Source organism: Crassostrea angulata, chromosome 10 (genome assembly GCF_025612915.1).
Source record: "Crassostrea angulata isolate pt1a10 chromosome 10, ASM2561291v2, whole genome shotgun sequence".
Lineage (NCBI taxonomy): Eukaryota > Metazoa > Mollusca > Bivalvia > Ostreida > Ostreidae > Magallana > Magallana angulata.
In genome coordinates, this window is record NC_069120.1 from 29,113,712 (window position 1) to 29,137,403 (window position 23,692).

At 34.1% G+C, this 23,692-nt stretch overlaps 1 protein-coding gene and 1 long non-coding RNA gene across 13 annotated transcripts in view; one reads left to right on the forward strand and one right to left on the reverse strand.

Moving 5' to 3' along the window:
- The first annotated feature begins 8,736 nt into the window (after positions 1-8,736).
- LOC128165382 (axotactin-like) overlaps positions 8,737-23,692 on the forward strand; it is a 48,090-nt gene continuing 33,134 nt past the window's right edge. For 4 of the 12 annotated variants that reach the window (XM_052829855.1, XM_052829866.1, XM_052829865.1 and 1 more), the window contains exons 1-3: positions 16,137-16,278; positions 18,461-18,528; positions 21,226-21,621. In XM_052829855.1, the coding sequence (XP_052685815.1) occupies positions 21,243-21,621 (379 nt within the window). In that variant the 5' untranslated portion in view covers positions 16,137-16,278; positions 18,461-18,528; positions 21,226-21,242. Of the gene's footprint in view, positions 8,814-11,370; positions 11,500-13,974; positions 14,192-16,131; positions 16,279-16,848; positions 17,368-17,483; positions 18,035-18,055; positions 18,239-18,460; positions 18,529-21,225; positions 21,622-23,692 lie in introns of those variants that run through there. The other 8 variants (XM_052829857.1, XM_052829856.1, XM_052829860.1 and 5 more) reach the window with 8 other exon arrangements.
- LOC128165383 (uncharacterized) lies at positions 14,961-15,873 on the reverse strand. The gene is made up of 2 exons (XR_008241053.1): positions 15,534-15,873; positions 14,961-15,434 (listed from the first exon to the last, which is right to left on the reverse strand). It is a non-coding gene; the product is annotated as an uncharacterized LOC128165383 (long non-coding RNA).

A 23,692-nucleotide genomic window follows, 5' to 3' on the forward strand; every position in this document is an offset into this window, starting at 1 on the left:
TTGCCTCCATGTTATTGTTGGAGTATTGCGTAGGACATTAGAAAAAGATTATTCAACTTATAGTCTCCGCAGCTATGAGACTTGACCTTTTGAAGTACTTGCATGGCCTTCTGTCAATCACCAGCACACATAGGCATTGACAAGATCCTTGAAAGATTGAAGAATGGATTCTACTGGCCATGGATAAAAGAATATGGTAAGAATTACTGCAAGTCATGTTCATTGTTAAGCCAGAAAATCATTCAGATAGCAGAACAAAGTAACACTAGGAAATTACATTTTTGGGACCTTTTGAGCGAATAGAGATTGACATTTTTGGACCGCTACCAATCACAAAATCTGATAATTAATATAAAACATAAACGTATTTGATTGTTCAACACAGTGGACTGAAGCCATCCCAATACCAGACCAGACTGCAGCTACTTTTGCAAAAGATTTTGTCAATGATTACATTTGTCACTCTAGATGTCCTCTTCAGATCAGAGGGATCAATTTTAAATCTGAAGTATTTCAAGGTACATGTATATGTGAACTCTTTCAAAGAGATAAGACAAAAACTATAGCCCTTAGACCATAATCCAGTTAGAACATTGAATGATTCCAAAGAACACTTGCATCTATGTTAACTATATATTAGAAGTTAATAAGACGAAGATCATTTGTCCATGGTTATTATAGCTAATAGGTTCTCGGTCCATGCAAGCACAAATCCCATTCCGAATAAAATGACACTGGGTAAGGGAAAAGTGATGCCGTTGCAAGCAGTTATTGGACAACGAAGGTTAAGAGTAGGGAAGAATATGTTTAGAGCCGAAAGAATAAATTATAGTCAATCCATGAGCTGTCAAGGTAAGTCTTAAAACAGAGTTTTCAATACCTGAAAGGCATATATGCCCTTATTCTAAGAAGCGATATGGGACTGGACAAGCAGTATGAATTTATGAGCCAATCAGAACCAAAAGAGTTTGTAGCAAACTGATTTCACCTTGGAAGGGTCCATTTGTTGTGACCAAATGTATTGATGATCTTACATACAAAGGCAAACATAGTGTGTAACCTTATAATAGGAGAAATTCTGTAGAAGAGAAGAAAGAAAAATAGGAGAAATCTAAGTACTTAATGGTGGAGCTTTTGTAGGCTTGACTGATCACACAGTATTTTCAATGAGATTGCCTTATTTTTTTCCATTGTCAAATTAGAAGATGTTTAAGGTTTTATAACGGGGTGACACAGAAGTCAAAGGTACATTCTTGGAATTTTTTGTTGTTATGGAGTTGCCTTATTCCTGTTGTGATGCCCCATACCGTTCTTATTGCCAATACCCATAGTTATCCCCCCTTCAGTAACGTTTCTTCACTATCTTTGGACCCGAGGCATTTGCACAACAGGCGAAGATTCCTAGCTGTCATGTCCACTACCATCTAAGCAGCTGAATATAACAATTTATATCTGTATGGCATCCCAACTCTAAGTCTCCTGTTGGAGGTGTAGTCAGTTATTCCAGTCCTTGGGAAGTCAGAAGAACCACATGTCGAGCAGTGACCATGGCAGTCTGAGGGTGGTTTGTCATTTTTGTCCTACAAAAAGTTTAAAAGATTAACCCCTGAGCTGAAAGAACATATCGCTAGCATCACTCCCTTGATTTTAAAGACTTAAGAGACAAAAACTGACTTTCACATAAAGTAAGGGTTCTAGTTGTTGATATACCCAAGGAACTACAAAAGACGTGTTAGCCCAAATCCACGCAAAGCACCATTTTAAGCCAAAACCAGAGAATTGGTTCCGTCATGGTTCGAGGAATTTCACATCTCAACTGAAATACCGAAGAGAAGAGTGGAAAAGTGAATGGATACTCGAGTATTGGGGATAAGTAATGAACCTTGTGAAGAAGCTGTTGTCTTCGAATATGAAGAGGAGCCTCAGACGAAGAAGTTGAAGTAACCTCCTGAAAACCAGTCATTAGAAAGTCTCTCTTTAGACTAATTGTGACCTGTTGAATTCTACCACAACCCTGAGCTCACATTATATTCCCAGGGCCATATACTGTTGTATAAGGTAACCATACAATCCCGCGATGAAGGAACTAAGATGATGGTAAGTCTATACTTAGGAGAGTGCAAACCTGCTCTACAGATCCTACCTTCTTTTACAATCCAAAGCATCCAGGAAATTCGCTATCAAAACACCTAACAGATACTATTGGAGTGGGGTAAAAAGGATATTTTGAAAATAAAGAAAGGGGTTCAACCAACATTTCTCTATGCCAAAAAGAACATCGAAAAGAAAAATTCAGTAAGATTAAACAAAACAGATAAGAAGAAAGAAGTGACAATGAGGAGATTGGAAGAGATAAAAGTATATAAAGAAAGGAGTAAGGAGAAAAGCCAAGGGAAGACCGGAAATAAAAATGCGACTAGTCAACAAACAAACAAGATGGTGCAAACAAAGATGTACTAGTAAGCCTTGAGGAATTATCAGCGAAGACAAAGGAGTCCATCTAAGATACGACCATTAATTGGGCCTCCTGTTCTACAAAGACTCCCTATGTACCTGACTAAAATACATGTACCTCCAATAATGACGGAAGTCCAATCAAAGCTGACAAATATCCTTAAAATTTCCCACAAAAAATCATCCTTGAATGTCCAGTGGAAGAGTCAACATCATATCATGTCCAGTAGACAAGAAGCGAGAGCAAAGGAGCGTAATACCGTTCTTCTCACCAAGCAAAACAGAAGTGGGATGGAATTCCGCCAATCACAATTCTGGATGGACCCGTTGTTTCAAAGTTATCTCCAACAAACTGTGAGATTTTTTCTGACCAAATCAGAAGCTGCATGGTTGAAAGATTGCAGCCATTTATATCTTATCAAGGACCGGATCTATCTTTTGTCATGCTTTATCTTCCTTGCTCGTGCTGGGCCTTTTGGCAATTTGAGAAGACCTTCCAAATTAGAATATTTTAATTCAGGAGAATCGAGAAATTAAAAGGATGGGGTAATAGTCATTTTAGAGACTAAAAATATAAGAGGTGGATTTTTAATTTGCCATGAATCATGGTGCCTCTGTTTGGTATTGTCTATTATGCATTATGTTGGTCCCATGTTTGTCTCTTTTTTATCTAATATAATGTCAAATACTTATTCCCTTTGGAAATTTATAGTTGACTAGATTTTTAGCAAAACACTACATGTTATGGATAACGAATCTTTTGTAATTCAGCATGAAAATGTACTTATAGTAGATTCAGTTATAATGTAAATCCGCTTTATAGATATCATGGATTCTACATTTTTACCATAGTTTGGTGTACTTTTTTTTTTGGAAATGTGGGTTAATTAACTGTACATGCCCCACACCTTTTTTAAAACTCAACCCACAATGTCAGGTAAAAACAACATCAACCTACATATGTAGTTGTTTTCTAACACGTCCATGATACTATCCACTGAAAGGGATTCCTCCAGATTAAAATTCCCCAAATCAAACCGCATGGATAATTGAATTAAACTCAACTAAAATTTGCATACAATCAATCACCTTTATAGTTTAGACAACGCAATATCATTAATAGTTTCGTCCCAAATAATCTATTTCCATATTCTCCCCCATGTGTGCAAATAAGAGTTGAGAAACTCGTAGAAAGAAGGAATACGGACTTCACGCAAGAAGATTTTTTATAGAAATCCCAACCATGTGATAAGAACGCGTTTGATTGATAAACTTATTATGTGAACAGTGAAATGCGATGGCCAATCGGATTTGACATTTATACGTTACGATTATGCGACATTCCGTTATTATCATATTTTTTTTTTGTTAGATTGATTTTTTTTAATTCATTGTATATATGTCCATGTACATTTTCAACCAATAACATGTATCATTGATAAAGAGTAAAAAATAAGGTTTTTTAAAGAGTAACTGCCATTATCAATTAAATCTTAATCTAAATTTTTAAACCAAGTATTGCAAAACCATGGGTTTGTGAAAAGGAAAGTATATTGATAACTATTGTAAGTTAAATTTGTTGAAGCAAATATCGCAGTAGAAGAAACGGGAAAATGAATAAATGTGAAATAAAAATATCATAACGAACAGTCAAAACATTTATAAAGTTTTGAAAGAATTAGTAATGTTTAGCAATTTTTGGGGGATAGAAGGTCATTTTGAAAAAATATATGAGTACAAAATGCAATGTATAGACCTGTACTGTATTCGGACATTTTTTTGGCAGAATCGACTGATGCCAAATCAGAAACCAAATCCCGCTGCAAGAAAAAGCCTTAAGAAATTGCCTAAATCGGAACTTTTCGGACTTTTTCAGCACACTTTTTTTCGCTTCTCGAAAAGGCCCGAGAAGTTGCGATTGGCTACTATAACATCCTTAAATTCCGGTGGCATACAGAGATTATTTTAGCCAAATGTGATTCAAAACCATACGTCAACAATAGAACAGTGTTGTTTGCTATTTCACCACCGATTTACAACTTAAAATTAAAGAACTGCAGCATAAACAACATCGCTAGGAAGATAACAGACAATGACAATGTCATCACATCTCAAGAACTTCTCATTGCAACACTCAGGGGCACATCTGATTGAGTGCAAAAAACCATAAGACTCTGAAGACCAGAATCCACAAGACTGTTGGAAGTAACAAATTTCCACTTTTATTCTCGGTCTACTTGAGAAATAAAGCATGTGCACCCAGCAATGCATGCTCGTTTATAAGTTTATGATCTTGGATACGAGCATGTCTCTTTTTTAACCGGGTTTTCCAACGGAAAAATCCGGTTATTAAAATGGTGAAAATGGTGGGCGGGCAAGCGGGCGGCTGCCAAAAGGGTGCCCTCATTGTACGGATAACTCCTACAGTTTTCAAGATAGGAAGTTGTTCTTTTGCAGATCAATTGTACATATATCAGAGGTGTGCATATACATTGTAGCTAGGATTTGGATTTCTGATAATCTATGAAAAAAATACCAGCTTTTGAACTTAGTCATTTTTTGGCAAAATATTGCATATAGGGTACCCCCATTGTACGAGTAACTCCTCCTACAGTTTTCAAGATAGGAAGTTGTTCTTTTGCAGATCAATTGTACATATATCAGAGGTGTGCATATTGCTAGGGTTTGGATTTCTGATAATCTATGAAAAAAATACCAGCTTTTGAACTTAGTCATTTTTTGGCAAAATATTGCATATAGGGTACCCCCATTGTACGAATAACTCCTCCTACAGTTTTCAAGATAGGAAGTTGTTCTTTTGCAGATCAATTGTACATATATCAGAGGTGTGCATATAGCTAGGATTTGGATTTCTGATAATCTATGAAAAAAATACCAGCTTTTGAACTTAGTCATTTTTGTGGCAAAAAATTGCATATAGGGTACTCCATTTTACTGGATACGGTAGGTAGTGTTTATCAATTCAGGGTTGACATGGATTATGGATACAGTTCACATAAAAGAAAACCCGGTTTGCTGTCACATTGACAGCTTTTCACTAGTTCATTGAGTGAAATGATAAACATGATTTTAAAACATTATTGCATGAAACACTTTTTCTCAAAATTTTATATTTTCCTCTCACAAACTAATTAGAATGTTAACTAGAGTGCTTATTGCCTTCTGTTCAAAACATTATATAGAAAACACCTCATTTTCTCCGTCGATACATGTTGGGGTCAAAATGAGAAAAAACTTAAATATACAGCATATAACAAAAAACTTGTTAAATTTTGGATATTGTAGGCTATTTGGTTCTTGGCAAGAACTATTCTTCTAAACACCTTACCCTATTTTCATTCTTTTTTTCACCCCCTCCCCCCTTTTAAATGGGGACCTTGTCCTTCACTTGAACAAACTTAAAAAAAAAACTTCGTCACAAAATGTTTTGTGCCTATACAAGTTTGGATGAAATTAGCCAGTTGCTTCTGAAGATATAGTTGAAATTACTAATATTTATATGTCTGCTTGTAATTCACAAACAATAGTCATATCCTATGAAATGTTTGCAATATGCATTAAATGCTCCTGACATAATTTTGTTTTTGATTTGTTTTTTTATATTAAAACTGAAAATAAATCTAGAAGTGATGAATAAGTTAGCCGAGTTCCTTGAATGCTTTTGGAAAAGTAATTCCTATACTTTTTTTTTATATAAATCTGTCTAAAATACATAAGTAATTGATATTTAAAGATTTCCAATAAAACGAAAGAGTGTAAATATAAGAAACAGCTTTGCTTGCAATATACAAACAAGTATAAGTACCACGGGCTTGGTATTTGAGTGTAATGATTATGTGAAGATCATTTTTCGTAGGCCACTGTTAAAAATTGTACGTGACTGAGATGTAAAATATACATGCATCATGTCTCAAAACTCCATCATTTCCCCCAATAACGTGTAATCCACATTTTAGGAAGATTGTTAAATATTATAATTATGTGCATTTTATTTTAAGATTCAGTATCATGGTTGTTCGGATAATTAGGAAGAAAACTAAATAAACAAAATAAAAAAGAGAAATAAATCAAACAAGTATTACCTGATTTTGATACAGCTTTATAGCTTGAAGGTTTTTACACATTTTTAATCAAAGTGTTTGGAAAACATGAAAGACTCGCAAAGTGTTGAGAAAATTAAACGTTCCATTAATGCGCAAACGTTTTGCTTAACAATTGCAAATCTTTTCGAAAAGCCCTATTTTGCTTCGATTTGCAAGTTTCTTTGTGCCCCCCCCCCCCCCATTTTCTTTTACAAAAGAAATTAAGCTCGATGCATTATATTATTTTGTATTTGTATTAATGCCATATCTATTTCGCTTCTAAGATATTATTCGAGTCAAGAAAGGTATTACGCTACTCCTCAATTCCCACATACATGTATTAGGATTTTTTAAATTATGATTGGTGAAATTTTTTTCTTATCAAGATTTTGAGAACCACCCCCCCCCCAACACACCACACACACTTTCAAAAGTATACTCTTAAATAAAGAAATAGTTCAATTGTTTTTTTTCTGTCAACACAAACCAAACACTAGCCTACCCAAATACATGTGCATGTATAAACTCAGGGCAAATATCAAAAGTTAAAAATACCATATTGTACTGAAATTCAAAAGTAATGAAACAAACATATCTATTAACAAATTAATTGATTAAAACATAGATCCATATTGTACATAAAAAATAATTCACTCTTATTTGTAAAGCATTCAAGATAGTAATAATTGGTGAGCGACGAAAGTTTATGCTGCGGATTGTGCATTGTACGATCTTAAATATCCGGTTCCAGAAATTTTGCAGGCGGGATAAATTGAAATTTGGTTCAGTGCCGTGTGGTTTGTTTATAGACTGTAAAACAAATCAATGCGGATTATATAATGTAAGTAGTAACGTTAAGTTATAAAGAAAATTCAAAGATTGTCGTTTCCTCTTTTACTTTTCGACCTAACATCGCTTCAGAAGTTACTTTGTAAAGTTTTCCATGGCTTTTCGTAGCTAGACGATCTTTTCTGATCATATTTTTCTGTAGCTGAAGCTGAATTTGTTGCCATTGTCAATAGTTTCATCTTCTCTAAAAACCTTAAAACTTGGTTAATACTAGCATTTAAATAATCTTGGTACCCAAGGTATTCTTGGAAGTCACAAGACGAAGTTTTGTTTTTTCAAATGAGGACAGCACCTCTTCCAAGAGGAGATAATTAGGCCTATAGGCTAGGGAAAGTGCGAATAATGTAGGGTGTTGTAAAAATAATTGGCAGCAAGCTAATGGATATGGCATTATGCTCGAATTTGTTACAAGATATTTGAGGCCCTATATACAGTAGTGTGTATACAATATAATGTCTTCTACAGGATATATCACAATTAAAGAAGTTTGGAAGAAAATCTGACTCAGACTAGTCAGAGTGACAATTTATAAAAGGAACATTAAAGTACTTTTTATAGTGTAAATTACTAGGGTAGGAAAATAGCTACCTTTTAATATATATAGTAAATATCATGGGTATTTTGGAAAAGGTTTGACCATCATAGAGCCTCGTGCCCCTGTCTTCAGCAGATATTGCATGATGAAGTTTGAATACCAATAACTGCCATTTTTCAATTTATTTCTCAAAACATAACACCATGTCCACTTCAAAATTAACTAGTGTACAATCAAGTTCATATAAGTTCTATAAACCATATTGTTTACTTATACCTTTAACAAAAATTAAGCAATTTTCTTGCCAACTGCCAAGAAAGTATGAAAAGCAATTCTTTAATTAATTTCTATTCACAAGTTAATAATATGTTTCCATTCACAAAAGAAACTTTTTTGTTGTTTTATGATATGCACTTTTAAAGACTATGATATTTACAATTTACCTGTGCACATTTCTTTACAGATTATTGACGGAACCTTTAAATGCTGATAAATATTTGTATCTTATGTAGTAGCTCCTCCCTTATTGCAGACTATGTCAATATAGAACGATTGGCGCACATTGAGTCAAATGCATTCTCATTAATAAAGGTATAGATTTTTCAGCTGCGGAGCAACAAGCCCAGAGAAAAGAGGATTAACAGGAAGAACTGAATGCAGGTGTAAGGTGTTTCTGAATCAGTATTTTTATCGTAATTGTAATATAAAACTTTAAGCATATAGACAAATGAAGACCTTAAAAAGTACACAATGCATCATATATTGCATTTTTGACCCAAACTTATTTATATTACTTTTCATTTTCTCTTCAGGGAAAAATTCTTAGGAGATACAGATTTGTTCTACTCTACCACTTTAGGAATGCGCTGCAGGTAATTGTAAGACTTGATAAATTTCTTAAATGTTAAAAAGGAAAAAAGGGAATTTAAGTTTTGTGTCAATTGAAATTGATTAATGTACCATTAGATATATATGAAAGTTGCATATATATTTTAAAGATTTTAGATTTGATGCGATTTTAGCATGAATGTGCAGAATATTTGTCCAGACATATATTGGATCTATTTTCACAAGCCAAATTAAGGTTGACATTGCCAAGTCATACTTTTGCATTTTTTTTTATTTAGAGAAAGAAAAGCTTGCCTGATGTTACATAATTCTGGAAACGATTAGACATTATAAAGTGATAACGCTATTCTTCAGTATTCCTATCAATATTTATTTGTATTTTATTGGAAAGTTGGTGCAACAAATAGCAGTTTTAGCATTTGGGATTGTCATTCTAGATAGTTTTTTGTTATTATACTGCCGGATAGATTGGGAATTGACTAGACACTTTGTCTGAGTAATAGAAGAAATTAATGGTGTTGTCATATTCCATTTGGTTTGTTCTTTTACTATGGAATTGCATCCTGAAAGAATGATGGGATTGGAGATGCTGATGGTTCAAATCACACTCTCAAATCACAATTTTCCTCAACATTTTTTGTTTTTAGTCCATGCAGCTTTGTTTAATAATTAAGTGTCTTCAGGTGGATACCCGAATGCCACAATGAATAAATGAATTATCAGTATTTCCATATAAAAATATTTTGAATAATTTTACACGGAGACATGAGAAACAGACAATTTTAAGACAGGGCAGGCCTGTAAACTTGTTGGAATATTTGAAAAGAATTTTTTTGAATATTTGAAAAGAAGAAATGATTTCTTGTTAATGAATTTTACGTGGGTATATGTATAGGCCGGTAGCTGTATGGGAGAAAGTTATGTTAATGTTATACAAAAGTAGTCAGAATGCTTTTTTTGCAAATTTTAATCATTCTTTTAATTCTCACATTTTTTTTATTTATAGTATCATATGATGTTTTGAACATAGTGTTCAATATTTTTGAGAGAAATTTAATTTTTTTACTGCAATACATATTGAACCTTCCATGGTTAAAAATATTACCGTATTGTATATTGAAACTGGTTTCAATATTTTGTGGTTATGTACCAAAATATTAAATGACACCAATATGATAAAGTCTTTTTGTAGAATTAATGAATGGAATTGTTAACAGCAATGAAATAACATTGTATAAACATAAATTTAGATGAGAAATAATTCATAATTATAATTTCACAAAAGGATCATGCTTATTATTCTAGATACAGTTAGTTGCGAGATCATAAAAATCTGTTATATATTAGTTATGATTAGCAGGGGCATGAATATTCTGAGCAGAACAGGCTGTTTCATGTACTGTATTTTCCACAATTAGTTTTTGTATGAAATATGTACCTTATACCGTAATAGTATGGAATATACATTAAATTCTAGGTCTATGAGTGGTAAACAGAGAAGCATATTATTTACTACTGGTACATTAAATTTTGAAAAATGGTCATCTTTTGATATAACGTTGAGTCATTGTACCGGTACATGTCTTTGAACAACAAGATCTGAGAGATTTCCGTTGAATGGTTAGATTATGTAATATATTAATTATAAAATGTGTCTTCAATGTATTATTTGGGTAGATTTACTATTCATGGCTGATATTAACACTAATTAAAGAATACAAGATGTAAGCAGTAATGGTTTCCAATATTATATATAGCTGTGTGAGTGACTCTCTTCTTAAGAAGCAGATGGGCTTACTGCGTACATTTACAATGGCACTAGAATTGAATGAAAGGGTCGGGGGAAAGAAATTACCCAGCTAGCTAGGGTACCCTGACTCAGAGAGAGGGTTAGATATTTCAATTAAAACTATGTGAGAGGTGCCAATCGTTTGCCTTTGTGGTCAGAGTTCAGATCTAGAGCTGACAGAAAGCAATAAAAAGGGCATTTACGTTGACAATATTTATGGATAAATGTGGACATTTAAGGGAGCTTTTATTACAAAATTTACTTAATGATTTTAAACTGCTATGGTCAATATAGCCCAGGATCAGGGAAACCAAATATTTAACCAGCTTTAAAGATTGTTGAAATAACAATTTTTCAATATCTGGTGTTTGCTACCAACTTATTCTTTGATAATGAATGAAATTTTCAGTTTTGATCTGCTGTGATTTTTTAAACTCTGCATGAATTTGGGAGGTAAAAATAAAAAGGGGGGGGGGGTATCTTGTTTCAATGGTATTTTACTGTATACATGCCTGTATATGATTAACACAATGTTGTAATGTTATTTCCAATATTTATTTACTAAAGAATTAGCATGAGTGCTTGGAATATGTTTATACTTGTAACTTAGAAGCTAATTTTGTGCATGTCGGCAATTATTGATTGGTTTACTGTTGGTAAAGGTTATGACCTCATCAATAAATCAGAGTTGTGATTACAGCATTAATAGGGTTTTCTTGGCTTCCTCTGGATACAGAATGCAGATTGAGCAAGATCGAGTGATTTATTCATATGCTTCACTGTGCATGTTAAGAATAAGTATATACCATAGGTAAAGAATATATCTAGAGCAATTTTAATCCCGAGAAAAGTACTTGGCTGCAGCTGGTGCAGTTGATGTACATGAATCAGGACTTTTATGATATATCTTATGTGACATGGTAAGTCAGGTGTTTAAAAATAAGGTCTTGATTATAGTGAAAAATATCTTTAGATGTATGTATGAATGTTAGCAATATCAGAACGAGATAATGGTAATACATTCAAAATTGCAGTGCAAAATAATTGAATTCATCTGAAAAATTCATTCTTTCAAGTTCAGTAACATTTAAATCTATCAGAGCATAAAATTTTATTTGTACTACTATATTAATGTGATTTTCATTGCTAGAAGGAGCAGTATGTTTTGAATTCGGTCACCATATTATGTTACTGGTTATTTATAAATAGGTTTTAATCTATCCCAGTAAACACTTTGTGTTATTCTATTTCCCTTAATTCTGGCTGGCATTTACCGTAATTCAGTAAAACTACTTGATTAATCTGTCGTACATGGGAGTCAGCTCTCTTACCTTTATTCACTTGAACAAATACAGATACATTTATACTGTGTAACTGTAGATGGTATAAATTACATATCATACATGATTATATCTTTTCTTGCTAAGGTGAGCATCCCAGGGCTCTGTATAGTACTCCTCATTTTACTCTTAGCTGCTCTTCATTTCCACAAATTTTACATATAGACTACAGTTCTTAATCCTAATGCTCTTTGTGTATAGCTTTATCATTTTGCATCTGTTTTGATGCTCTCCACCCCTTCAGTTCACAAATCAGTGAAAAATTGATTATGTTATGGTTTTCAGATCATTTGTTTTGTTTTTTGTTTTTTGGCTAGACTGCTGGTAATTAAATTATTCATGATAGCAAGCAAATACATATTTGTGAAATTGCATAAATGGGATTGACTATTATTCCTTCAGGGAAAATAGCTTCATGCACATAATATTATTTTTTATTTAAATCAATTTCCATTTCCCTGATTTGTCATCAACACATCTGTAGACAAGAATGTTATTTGTCAGGATTGACAATAATGACTATAACCTATGATGATACACTGATTGTACTGTACATTAGTACATTGTATTGACTGTTTGCATGCTCTTAATTTTGTCCTTGACTCCTATGGAATTTGAAAATTTTATCTGGGTGCGCTGTGTTGGATTTTTTTTTTAGTATAAATTGTAAGCTGTTTTCAGGGGATTGTCTCTTCTGCTTTTATTATCCACCCCAAGCGAGTATCCATGAAGTCTAGCTTTTAAGTGTTTAGATACCTCTATATATAGGCAGAATTACCGGTAATTCCTGCAATGTACCTGTGGATTTTATATACTCCCCCCCTTCCCCCACCACTCAAAAAAGGCCACCCATAATTGATTTGTTTACCACATATTCTCCACTGTAGATTGATTATGGGCAAAATAAACAAAGCTGAACTTATGGCCTTCAATCTGATCTAGGTTTTAATTACTGTTCTTTGTAAAACTGTTCGTGCTGTTGCATTTCAAGTTGATAAAATTTCTCTCGGTATGCTAATCCTTCAATCTTTTTTTTCCCTTAGCATAAAATGTGAAACTTTTTTTTAGATGCTAGCAGTAATTTGCTTTGAATTGGAATAACATTGAGGTTTATATTGTTTAATTGACGCCTGAATTCAAGGTGCTTATCAGATTGGAAGCTAATCAGGTGCACCGAAATCTGGCTGATTAGGGGGAGTGTTAGGGTGTTGAATGGGTGCCGATTTTCTGATAAAGAGAGGGATGGAATGAGAGGGACCCATTAATTGACTTGGGAACACCCACCAGCATTCAAGTTGGCCTGACCCCCCTACTGTTTGTTTTTCACCTTCAATAAAGACTTATTCACATGCAATACCAGTAATGGATCAATTATTCAAATGCAAAAATCGTAAAAATGTTTTAAGAAGGGGTTTTGAGGTCCTCTTGAGAAAGTTATTGATTGGCTCTTTGGTGAAAAGTGTCAAGAGTAAGGGTTACAGTGAAACACCTGAAATGGCCACTTTTGATAGTGAATATCAGGAGAAATTTGTCACTTCTTTGACCTTAACCTGTCAAAAGAAACAAGAAAACTCTTAATCATGACCGTTTTCAATAAAGGGCTGAAAAATTTCTTTAATGCCTTTGTTTGTACATTCATGAGAGGTTTGACATGAGTTCCATAGCCAAGCATTTTGAGTCCAGGAAAAGTCAATTTCAGAAGAAAAAAAACCCACCCATTTAAGATATAAATTACTTCAGTTAATTTCTATACTTTAGAGCAAGGTGAATTTCATTGATGAAACTTTCCAGCCCCAAGGATGTTAATGCTCCTGTTGACACACAGTGATATATAATCCTGACATCTTTGGTATTGTAAAGACTCCTCGTTTACTTCTTCCAACATCAGTTTCTATGTGGTGGCAAACTACAAGCCTTGTTCCATTGGGAACTGCTATGTACATTCTGCAACTATGGAAGTTCTCAAAGCAATGCACACTGAAACATGAGTGAAGTTGGTCTATTGATTACTCTGGCGACTGATTGTGATTTATTTAAAAAAAAATAAATGGATTCTGCACGGTTTCTGTGCTTTTCCCTTGTTACGATAAGTTTCTGACAGTGGCAGGAAGTTCGAGATTCTTTGGCAGTGGATTGTAATTAATACTACAGCAGCTAATTGCACTTACTATCTAGACTACTACTGGAGAAAGGAAAGAACCATATTGTCATTGAAGATGTCTGGATGTGTTTTCTGTTAGTGAGCTGATGAAAATATAGCAAGTGAAATCAGGTAGGCATTTTGTGTATTTTTGTTGATCATTAACAGAGGACAAAGCCAGAGGGGTCAGTGTCCATAAATACATTGACAATACAATGCAAATATCATTGAATTAAAATGTCATGAAGTCCATTAGTCGAGCAATTTCAGGCAGAATGAAACTTGTTGACCGCTTTGATAATCAACATAGTAGGGGAAATATTTATCTTCAGATGTAATGCAAGTTAGAGACCATCCAGACTGTGATGAATTTTGTCAAGGGGTAAAGGGAAAATATTAACACTGGGAGTAAAAACATTTTCACTTAATGGTCTGATTACCCAACACATACCCCTATTGACTAAAGAATGACTTTCTAAGTCCTATTTTTGTTGTACATTGTTCTTAAAAGTGTATGAAATTGATCTTTTTAGCAAACCTACAATTCAAACCAACATTCATGCTGTGCAGGCATGGGCATACATGTATATAAAAGTTCATTATTTTTCTCAAATAAATTGTTCGGTGCTAATTCCAGGGGCTGCTTTTTATTTTCACAATACATGGTTCTCGTAACTCAATATACAATGTATTTTCTGCTGCCTTTGAGTGTCTGATGAATTTATATTAGGGGCTTGCCTTCTGCAAATTATTAATCCATATCTCATTTGGGTTTTGCAAGCCTATATAATATTGTCTGCAGAAAAATATTCTTTGTTGCAGCTGGTATTTAATGGATTTGTTCTCTTGTTGCCTAGCTTCCAGCTAGATTAGGATGAATTGTGAAAGAATTCAGAGGAAACTTGAGGAAAATTCATTTATTGACATGTAACAACATCAAAGAAGTAAAAAAAGATGCTTGAAATGCAAACAAGCTGAGCATGTTGCTACAAGAATTCTTCTCTCCCAAAAACAGAATTGCAAATATAGATTTAAGAAAATCAAATTTCTCATATTTCAATTCTCTTGAGACTTTGAGCATTTAAAACAATTACTTGTTTAATATAACATAATGAGTTTTATACTAACTCTTGAAAACTGAGAATTCTCAGGTTATGTAGAAATCATTAGAAAATTCCTTGTTTTAATAAGCAATATGAAGAAAAATGGGCCCAGACTTTAAAATGTCTTTCATTTGTAGTTTTTTGCATTCTAGAGTTGTACTTATGTCTTCAATTGCCACTTGTGATCTAATGCAGTGAAATGTTTCCTTAATGACAGATAGCGATTTTTTTCTTGCCTTGAGCCAAACATCTTTCAAGTTCTACTTTCCAATCTAAAAGGAATATGCAAAAACTAAGAAAAGAAAAAAAATCAAACTGAAAAAACCCAAACTACTAAGGAGTTGGTGTAATTTATTGAAGGTGACACTAACTAGCTTTTCACATGCTGTACGAAGGAGAGGAAAACAACTTGTGATGAGTAAGTCTATTGGAGCACCTGACAGTAATCTGAAGGTGTAGTAGATCTTTTATATACAGCTGTGAAGTACTTTTGCCACTGTGCTGTATAAAATGCTTTTGCTTATATAGTCATACCAATTCATTTCTATGAATTTCATGCTGATTGATCTTTAAAAAATCTGACCAGCAGGTATTTTGATTGAATACCTGTGTTAAAAAATTTTGCACTCTTAAGAAATAATCTCTTGATACGGTAACTTTGATTCATATGGTGCGGACTATATTATGGCAGATTAATTAAAATGTCAGACCTCATCTACCGTGAACTCGCTAATCATTGATTTCCAGGTAGATTTTCTGTGGCGTTTTTTTCCCCTTATCAGTCAAATAGTTTAAAAGCTTCAGAATGACATGTGGTTTGGTAGCAGGATCGTAACAGTTGTGACATTTAAAACCCTCATGAATTCGGAGTTACTGAGTTTCTTCCTTTCTTTCAGCTCGCATGTATATAAGCAGTGGTGAAGTGTTGTAATGATAATCTGATTTGATTTGGCGGAGATAAGCGAAATTGACTTTGTTATGATATTTCAAAGAGATATTAGGAATCCTTGTTGAACAGTGAAAATGGAGATTTACTGAGGACAACAGGTGCTTGTCTTGTACTGGTAACTGTTAATGTGCCCCTGTGGAAGTTTTAATTTCAGCGCATATAAACAGGTAATTTAATTTCTGGTATTTTAGCAATCGGTTTAATTATTATTAGATTGCAAGGTCAGCAAAAAACTTAATTTAAAATGCTTAACGTGGTTTTAGAAAGGCATTTTCAAAACGGAACTCTGTTTTAAACTTTTACTATGTCCATATATAGGGACAAGTTTGACATCTCCATTAGCACATGTTCTCTTTCATAGAACACCGACTCGTGTGTTGGAAGACTTTCAGGATTTAAAAGATTTACACACAGAAAAAAAAGAAATTTATCATTAATAAACATTCAGAAATCTTTATAACTCTGCAGTTTCACTGACATTGAAAAAAAAGAAGTAAAAATAGAAGTATAATGATAAAAAAATAATGAATTATCTTTTATGGCTGCATGAATGTAGAGGTTATGTGTATTGTGGTAAGTTAATAGAGGATGACAGAAATGATTTAACACTTTCTTATGCAAATTCTGGTTTGTTTTTTTTTTTATCTGAGAGACCTTGATCTGAGAGCTATTTTGTACATAATGTACAATCTTCACCAGTAACCGTGAATAAACAGGAATTAATAAATAAACATCATTAGAAAGAATGAGTTTTGATGTATGAAGCAGGAATGTTATTGGTGCACAAAATTCTGGCCCTAATTTCTATTTATCACTTGCTCAAGCATCTGTTTGTTTACCTGTGTCTGTCCATAAATAAATACAAGATGCTTCACCTAACTAGCCAGCCCTGATCAATGTGCCACTTTCTTTTTTATTTCCTTTATACTATATTGTTCATATTGTTAGCTTGCCAGAGGACATTAAAAAAATACAAGAATATAAATTAAAATTCAAGTTAAAATTCATGGTCTTAGAATATACTTGGAGTGAAGGGGGAATTTAAATTTGCACGTAATGCTCTGTATGAATGAATGCATAATCTCTCATTCCGTTAAAGAGAACATTTGTTATCACAATTACTGGCTTGTGCGTAGAACAGTGTTTATGACATTGCTTCAGTGGTGTAAGAAAAGTTCTGCCAAAATGTATTATCACATTTGTAAAGATTCTTTTGGATCTATGATGCCAGCGTTTTAATATAACAGTGGAAAGTGGTAGGTGTTTGTGAATGAACCGTGAGATTTCTTCTCCCAGGAAAACTTCATTTCATTTATCTCACCTGCGGGATATGTAACTATAGGTGAGAATCAAAGGGTACGTTCGCGGGTATTGATCGGTTTGTGCTGTGTGAAAAATATGGCTTACAAGCATGTGTGTTTGCATACATATATAAGTTGATAAAGATGTGATTTAAAGGCATAAGAGAAATGTTTTTTATTTGTGAACTGGAACAAATAGCAATTGAAATGGAAATTCTTAAATCCTGTTTCAAGTGGGAAATTTGATGTACATGTATCATTGTAAGAAAGGATATTTAATCTTGTTTGTCTTTCCAGTGGCAGATTGGGTAAATGCAATCATCCTATTTTCCAGACGATTCGAGTGATCATTGATCTTACTGTTTAAAGAGCGAATTACAATAAAATCACGGTGTATGGATATCATTTGAACCTATCTAACATAGTTTCAGGGTAATTCTAAACTCCTTTCCTGAACCAGCAACCATTTTAATGAACAGCATCACATAATGGACTCGATTTCTATCCTGAATGCAAAATAACCCAATTTACTCAATGTTTTAACTGTGCAGACAGGAATAGGAAATCAATTTTCAAACGCTCAGACTATAATTCAGACGACTCGGAATATTTTTTTTTTCCAGTGAGTATGAATAGCCTTCGGATTTAGTCACGATTCCATATCAGGAATGCATTCTCAAAGCAGAAGAGTGAAAGAGGTTTCCTTGTATTGGAGTTCACTATATTGACGTAAAATGTTGAATGTCATCTTGCAGGCAACAACTGCATGCTCTAGTGCAGGGTTTTGTGTGCCACTTGTATGACAATATGCAGCAATTGTGATTGGGTAGCTTTGCTTTATCTCCGCCGCAGATGTCAATGAATACCCAATTTATTTCACTGAATGAAAATTAGATTACTATTAAAATTTTTGTGATCTCTTTCTGGAGTGGTATTATATAGGCAGGAATATAAGGATGTACCGATTATTTTCTCAAGAGGATTTTCTAAACATGTGCAGACTTATTTAAAGTTGGATTGTGATTTTTTTCATAATTTTTTTTTTCAGATATACAAATGGAACTAGATATCTGTAGTTATGAAGAAAGTGCACATTTCATTTGACTATTGAATCAGGTCAGTACACCGAAGTAATATAAAGCAATATATTTAAGTAATTTAGTTAATATGGTAAATACTGCCATTTCTTCTCCTAAAAAATGAATGAATGAATGAAAGTGGGATTTTGAATGCTATGACACGCATTTTACTGCAGATAATGTTGAATAGGGAGTTTGAGATTTTGCAATTTGAAATGATGTATTCCATGCACTTTCTTTTATTACTGTTGCTCTCAAAAAATCACTCTTCTTTTTATTAAAGATTGCTATCAGTCATGTTTCTGTTGTGTGGCAATTTTATTACATGTACTTGATAAATATCAAGACAACATATTTGCAGGAAGAATGAAAACTGGAAAACTGTGTGTAATGTGAAAATATCTTTTGTGCTAGCTATACCAGTTCATTCTGTTTCATATTAAGACATGAATAATTACTACACCAATTTGATACTTGAGTGAAAACATTGTTAAGAATGGGAAGATTTAGTTGTATTAATGCTCTCATAGGAAGAGGATCCTGAAGAATATACCTGAATTTGTTGCAGGCAACCACTTTTGATCAGCCTAATCAAGTTACCTTATAGCACATCTGGTTTAGATCAATAAACAGCTAGAACATGCATGTAGAGAGATTGTCTCTTCACATGCAATTTTATCAATATTTCACTGCCAGATTTCAAGAGATCGGGATACATTTAGTTGATTGCAGGGGAAATTCGAAGTAATTAAAACAATGAATTTCATCCTTGCTGCACAATCAGTTAATTTAAGGGGTTAATTAAAGCAGTCAGAGTTTCTCAGCTGCTTCAAAAATAGTAATGGTATATTCCCAGGTGATGTAATTATCTCTATGGAGCACTCTTTCTCTCTCTCTCTCTCTCTCTCTTACTCTTGCTTGGTTATATATAAACATTTTGTCTCTCTGCTTTAAAAAGAACCATTTTCATGAAATATTTATCACTCTAATTGGTGAGTTAAAGCATTCTTATGACCCAGTCCAGCTGTGTCGGAGCACAGCAGGGAGGCATTGCGGATAATGGAACAGCAAATAACATTAGTGTGTCCAAAGTAATGGCTCAGCATCCAGGTGTGTTTTAAGTACAAGGGATCAATGCCTACCTCTGGTTCTAATCGATCGGACAATCACAGTGATCTCAGGTAAAAGGACACACCGTGTTTGTGTCTGTTTATTGGATATTAACACATTGACCAATTTTATGGTCTGTCCGGTGTCAATAGTGGTATGTAAACTTGGGACACTTTGAAGTAGGTCTATCATAATTAATAGGTATGATGTAGTGGACATTAATTATCAGAAGTCGGCTGTAAAAATGTCACAGAGGAATCCATTTACATTGTGACTGAGCATATTTCTGTGTGTTCTAGAAGCTGTAAAATAGGTGAGGGATTTATCATGAGCTAATATGATGCATGATGAGGTATTGTCTGAAATTTATTTATTTAGGGAAAAAAAATGTATTGAATCATTAAATGTGGGGGAGAGAGTGGGATGAGGGAGGTGTTTGTTTTCTGCATAAAGTTCAACTTGAATTGGTTTGACTTTTAAAACTCTCGATAAGTTTTAAAAGATTCATTATTCATGTTTGTTTGCATAGTGTTTTCCATTGATTTTTTCATTCTTTTGTGTCAGTGGCCGAGGAATATTTGGAAATCACATTTACGGTATAAGAATATTTTATGCAAGCTTTGGTAGTCTCTGAGACAAGGCCATCGATAATATACTAGAGTTAACTACCCAGAACTGAATAAAAAAGAGAAGTACCAGAAGCAAGTTGTTATGGTATTGTAATTTACTGGTGCTGTAGCACAGCAGAATGCCATTAGGTTGATTACCAGAGTAATTACAATGACCCATTCCAATCAATCTTTGCCACCTTCCAGTATCCCCCAAAGCAGATCGATTCCGATATGCTCCACTTGCTTACATAGCAGACCAATTAGTGAAACCCTCCCAAGAGGTCACAGGGAAACTGGGGGGTCAGGAGTAGAGGATTACTTTATCAATAACTGATCCAGACTTGCAGGAAACTCCTGTGTTGACATTGTAGGGATGATCACTGTGCTCGATGGCTGCAGTTGTAACGCTTGTGTGTTTTTTCCAGAGATGAGATTGGGAGTTATTGAGGTAATCAAGCTGTTGGTTTTTTTTTCCATTGAATTTATCCTCTTGGAAGTCAATGTAGCTATGGATTTGTTCTGCTATTTGAATTAGTTTATCATAACATGCTTCTGGAGATTTCTGTTTTGTCGTCTTTATGGTAGTGGTCATGCGAGTGGAATGTCGAGTCAATAATTGGATAAAAGAGCAAATGATTTGAATTGTTTTCCACTGGAATGGAATGGGTCAAGATCCTAACCAATAGGGGTCTTTTTTTTCTATAGCTACAAAAGTATCTCTTAATTTACAGGAATATTGGTCTGATTTGGATATGTTTAGATGTAGGATGTTGTCTCAATCTTTTCTCGCTTATTTTACTAAGTAACCTGAAATCAAAGCCACAGGGGGTCTTGTTGGATGTATTGTATTCCTTGGTGTTCATTCTGTATTATGAAACTTGACAATCATTTTAAGGAGAACCATTTTAAAACACTATTTAATTGACAGCTTCAGGAGAAAATGCTTTTAGGTTCCAATAATGATTGATTGGTTAGCAATTTTCTTGACATATATTTTGTTGATGTAATTGCAGGCACATAGGATGAGCTGATGGATCAAAGATATTCCTGTAACTCCCTCATTGGGAGGTTACTCCTTCTGTTAATATGGACCAGTGGCTACCTGACCCTAGAAAGCACCACCCCCAGTGTAAACCCCCACCTCTCCTCCTCAGGATGGACATTCTCAAGAAACCAGTCTTTTGTGGCCTTTTCACCCAATCTTACTCTAGAACAGGACCAGGAGATAATGTTCAACTTCAGGACGCGATCACCTAATGGATTATTGTTTTGTCACTTAGTGGAGCAGTTTAATCAAAGTGTTCACCCTTTACTGAGGAATTATCATTTCTGTGCAGAATTAAGCCATGGATATTTACAAGTGAAATATAACCTAAATCAAAAATCTGATATCTTGGAGTTGGGAAGAGGTAAGCACAGAGAGAGAGAGAGAGAGAGAGAGAGAGAGAGAGAGAGAGAGAGAGAGAGAGAGAGAATTGAAAATTAAAGCTATTTTAGTTCCTTGGAATAAGATATTACATACACGGAATGTATTGTCCATATCACTGCATGATGAGTCACTTGACATTTATAAAAGTGATAGTGTCCATCACCACTCTTCATAGTGCAATGTATGCCATACTAAAGGCCAATGAGTGGATATCAGTTTGCAATGAGCATATTTTTGGTGTGTATATTGTTGCTCACAGTCATGCACAAACCCAAGCTGAGGCACACTTTTTTGTCTCTATCAATTCAATGATTTTTTTTATTTGCATGTGCTAAATTGCAGGTAGTTTTTTGTGCATGTAGAGCAATTATGTTGAAATTTCCCCTCATTTTAAAGCATGCGTTTCTTCGATAACATTACAAAAACCTGGAGCTATCAAGAATTTAAAGTCGGCATGTTACATCATGTGAGATAAACTTGTAGTCATGAAACGATTACCACTACACTTTCAGCATGTCTTGAAATCATTTCCCAAGTTCCTTGGTATGCAATGTCAATGAAAAATGACAGGACAAATAAATCATTTTACATCAGATCTAATTTGGATTTTGCAGATTAGGCAAAGCACCAAGAATTTATTACCGGCATATTGACATTTACAGAAATAAATATTGTAGAAATTAGGGAGATCAACATAAAGATAACTGGATTATTGGAGCAGCAGCTTGCGACACAATAATCCCATTGTAAGGGGGCATTGTTGGTGTAATCAAATCAATTTTCCAGTTGCTCCCTCTTTGTAGCAGCTATCAGTCATTATAGTTTGTAACCCCCATCAGACGTGGGAGGGTGATTGTGAGAAATGAATTCTAGCTACTACTACTATCTCAAGGACCTGGTGTCAATCTAGACAAATCATTTCATTGAAAAGCTGTCTCTATGTTCAAAGAGCTTGTTTAAGATGTCAGAGTACCAAATAGAATTTATTTCATGGTATTGCTACCAGTAGATGTTTTCCTTATTCATGAGTCAGTTATTTTAAGTGCTTTGTAAGTAATAATGAAACTGTAATAACTGTTATCCTAAATTCAAATGCTTTTTATACATGTATAAATATACAAAAATAAGTCCTCAAAAGAGATCAAGTGTTAATGCTCTAGAAATAAAATCCTTTTTTACACGGGTTCTTTGTAAAGTATATGTGGCATCTTATTGTGATTGGATGGGGATAAGTCTGGACAAGATGCAGGCTATAGACCCTCTATTTTCACTCAGATGCTTTATCAACTTGGGAACTGCATGAACACCACAATGGCACCACTGTAGATTTAGAATCCTTGTCCAGCAGGACTAGTTTATCAAGTCATCAGTGGATAAGATTTATTTTCTGGATGTCACAAGGATAAGCTCCTTTAAATAATTATTTCTTTTTTTTTCTTTACCCATGCTGTGCTTGTTCAAGGCAATGTCAGCTATTGGCAGGAAATAAGAAAAAAAGACATAGCTGGTTACTGAAATTATATTGTTGTCTGTGATATTAAGCTGTTAAATGCCAGTGGACACTTTCTTTTGATACTGATCCTCAAATTGCTATCAGTCTATCAGCTCCTTTGATAAAGTCAGGTAGGTCCCTTTGTCCTGTGATTGCCCTGGTGTCAGGACAATGGAGTTCTCTATTATTGATTAAGTCCACACCTGAAGTAAATCACAGAATCAATTGGATAGGGACTCTCTGGGGATTCCGTCTCAAGATGATTTTCAAAAAGCCCTATTTGGATACTCTTATACCCATTCCTGTTTAGAGCTGATATGAGGTGTGACCTGGTACTTTTAGCTTAAGACGTACTGGGCAGTAGCTAAGTGACTGTCAAATGGTCGGTGCCACTAGCAGCAGGGGCCTTATATATCTATGATTCATGAATGCTAGTTGGAGAGTAGATTTATGGCTGTTCCTTGGTAAAATAATAATCAAAGGTGTTGGAAATGAAGTGGAGACAAAACAGAATGAAAGAAGTGTAGGATTTCCTGTTGTGAGCTTATCTGTGTGGCAT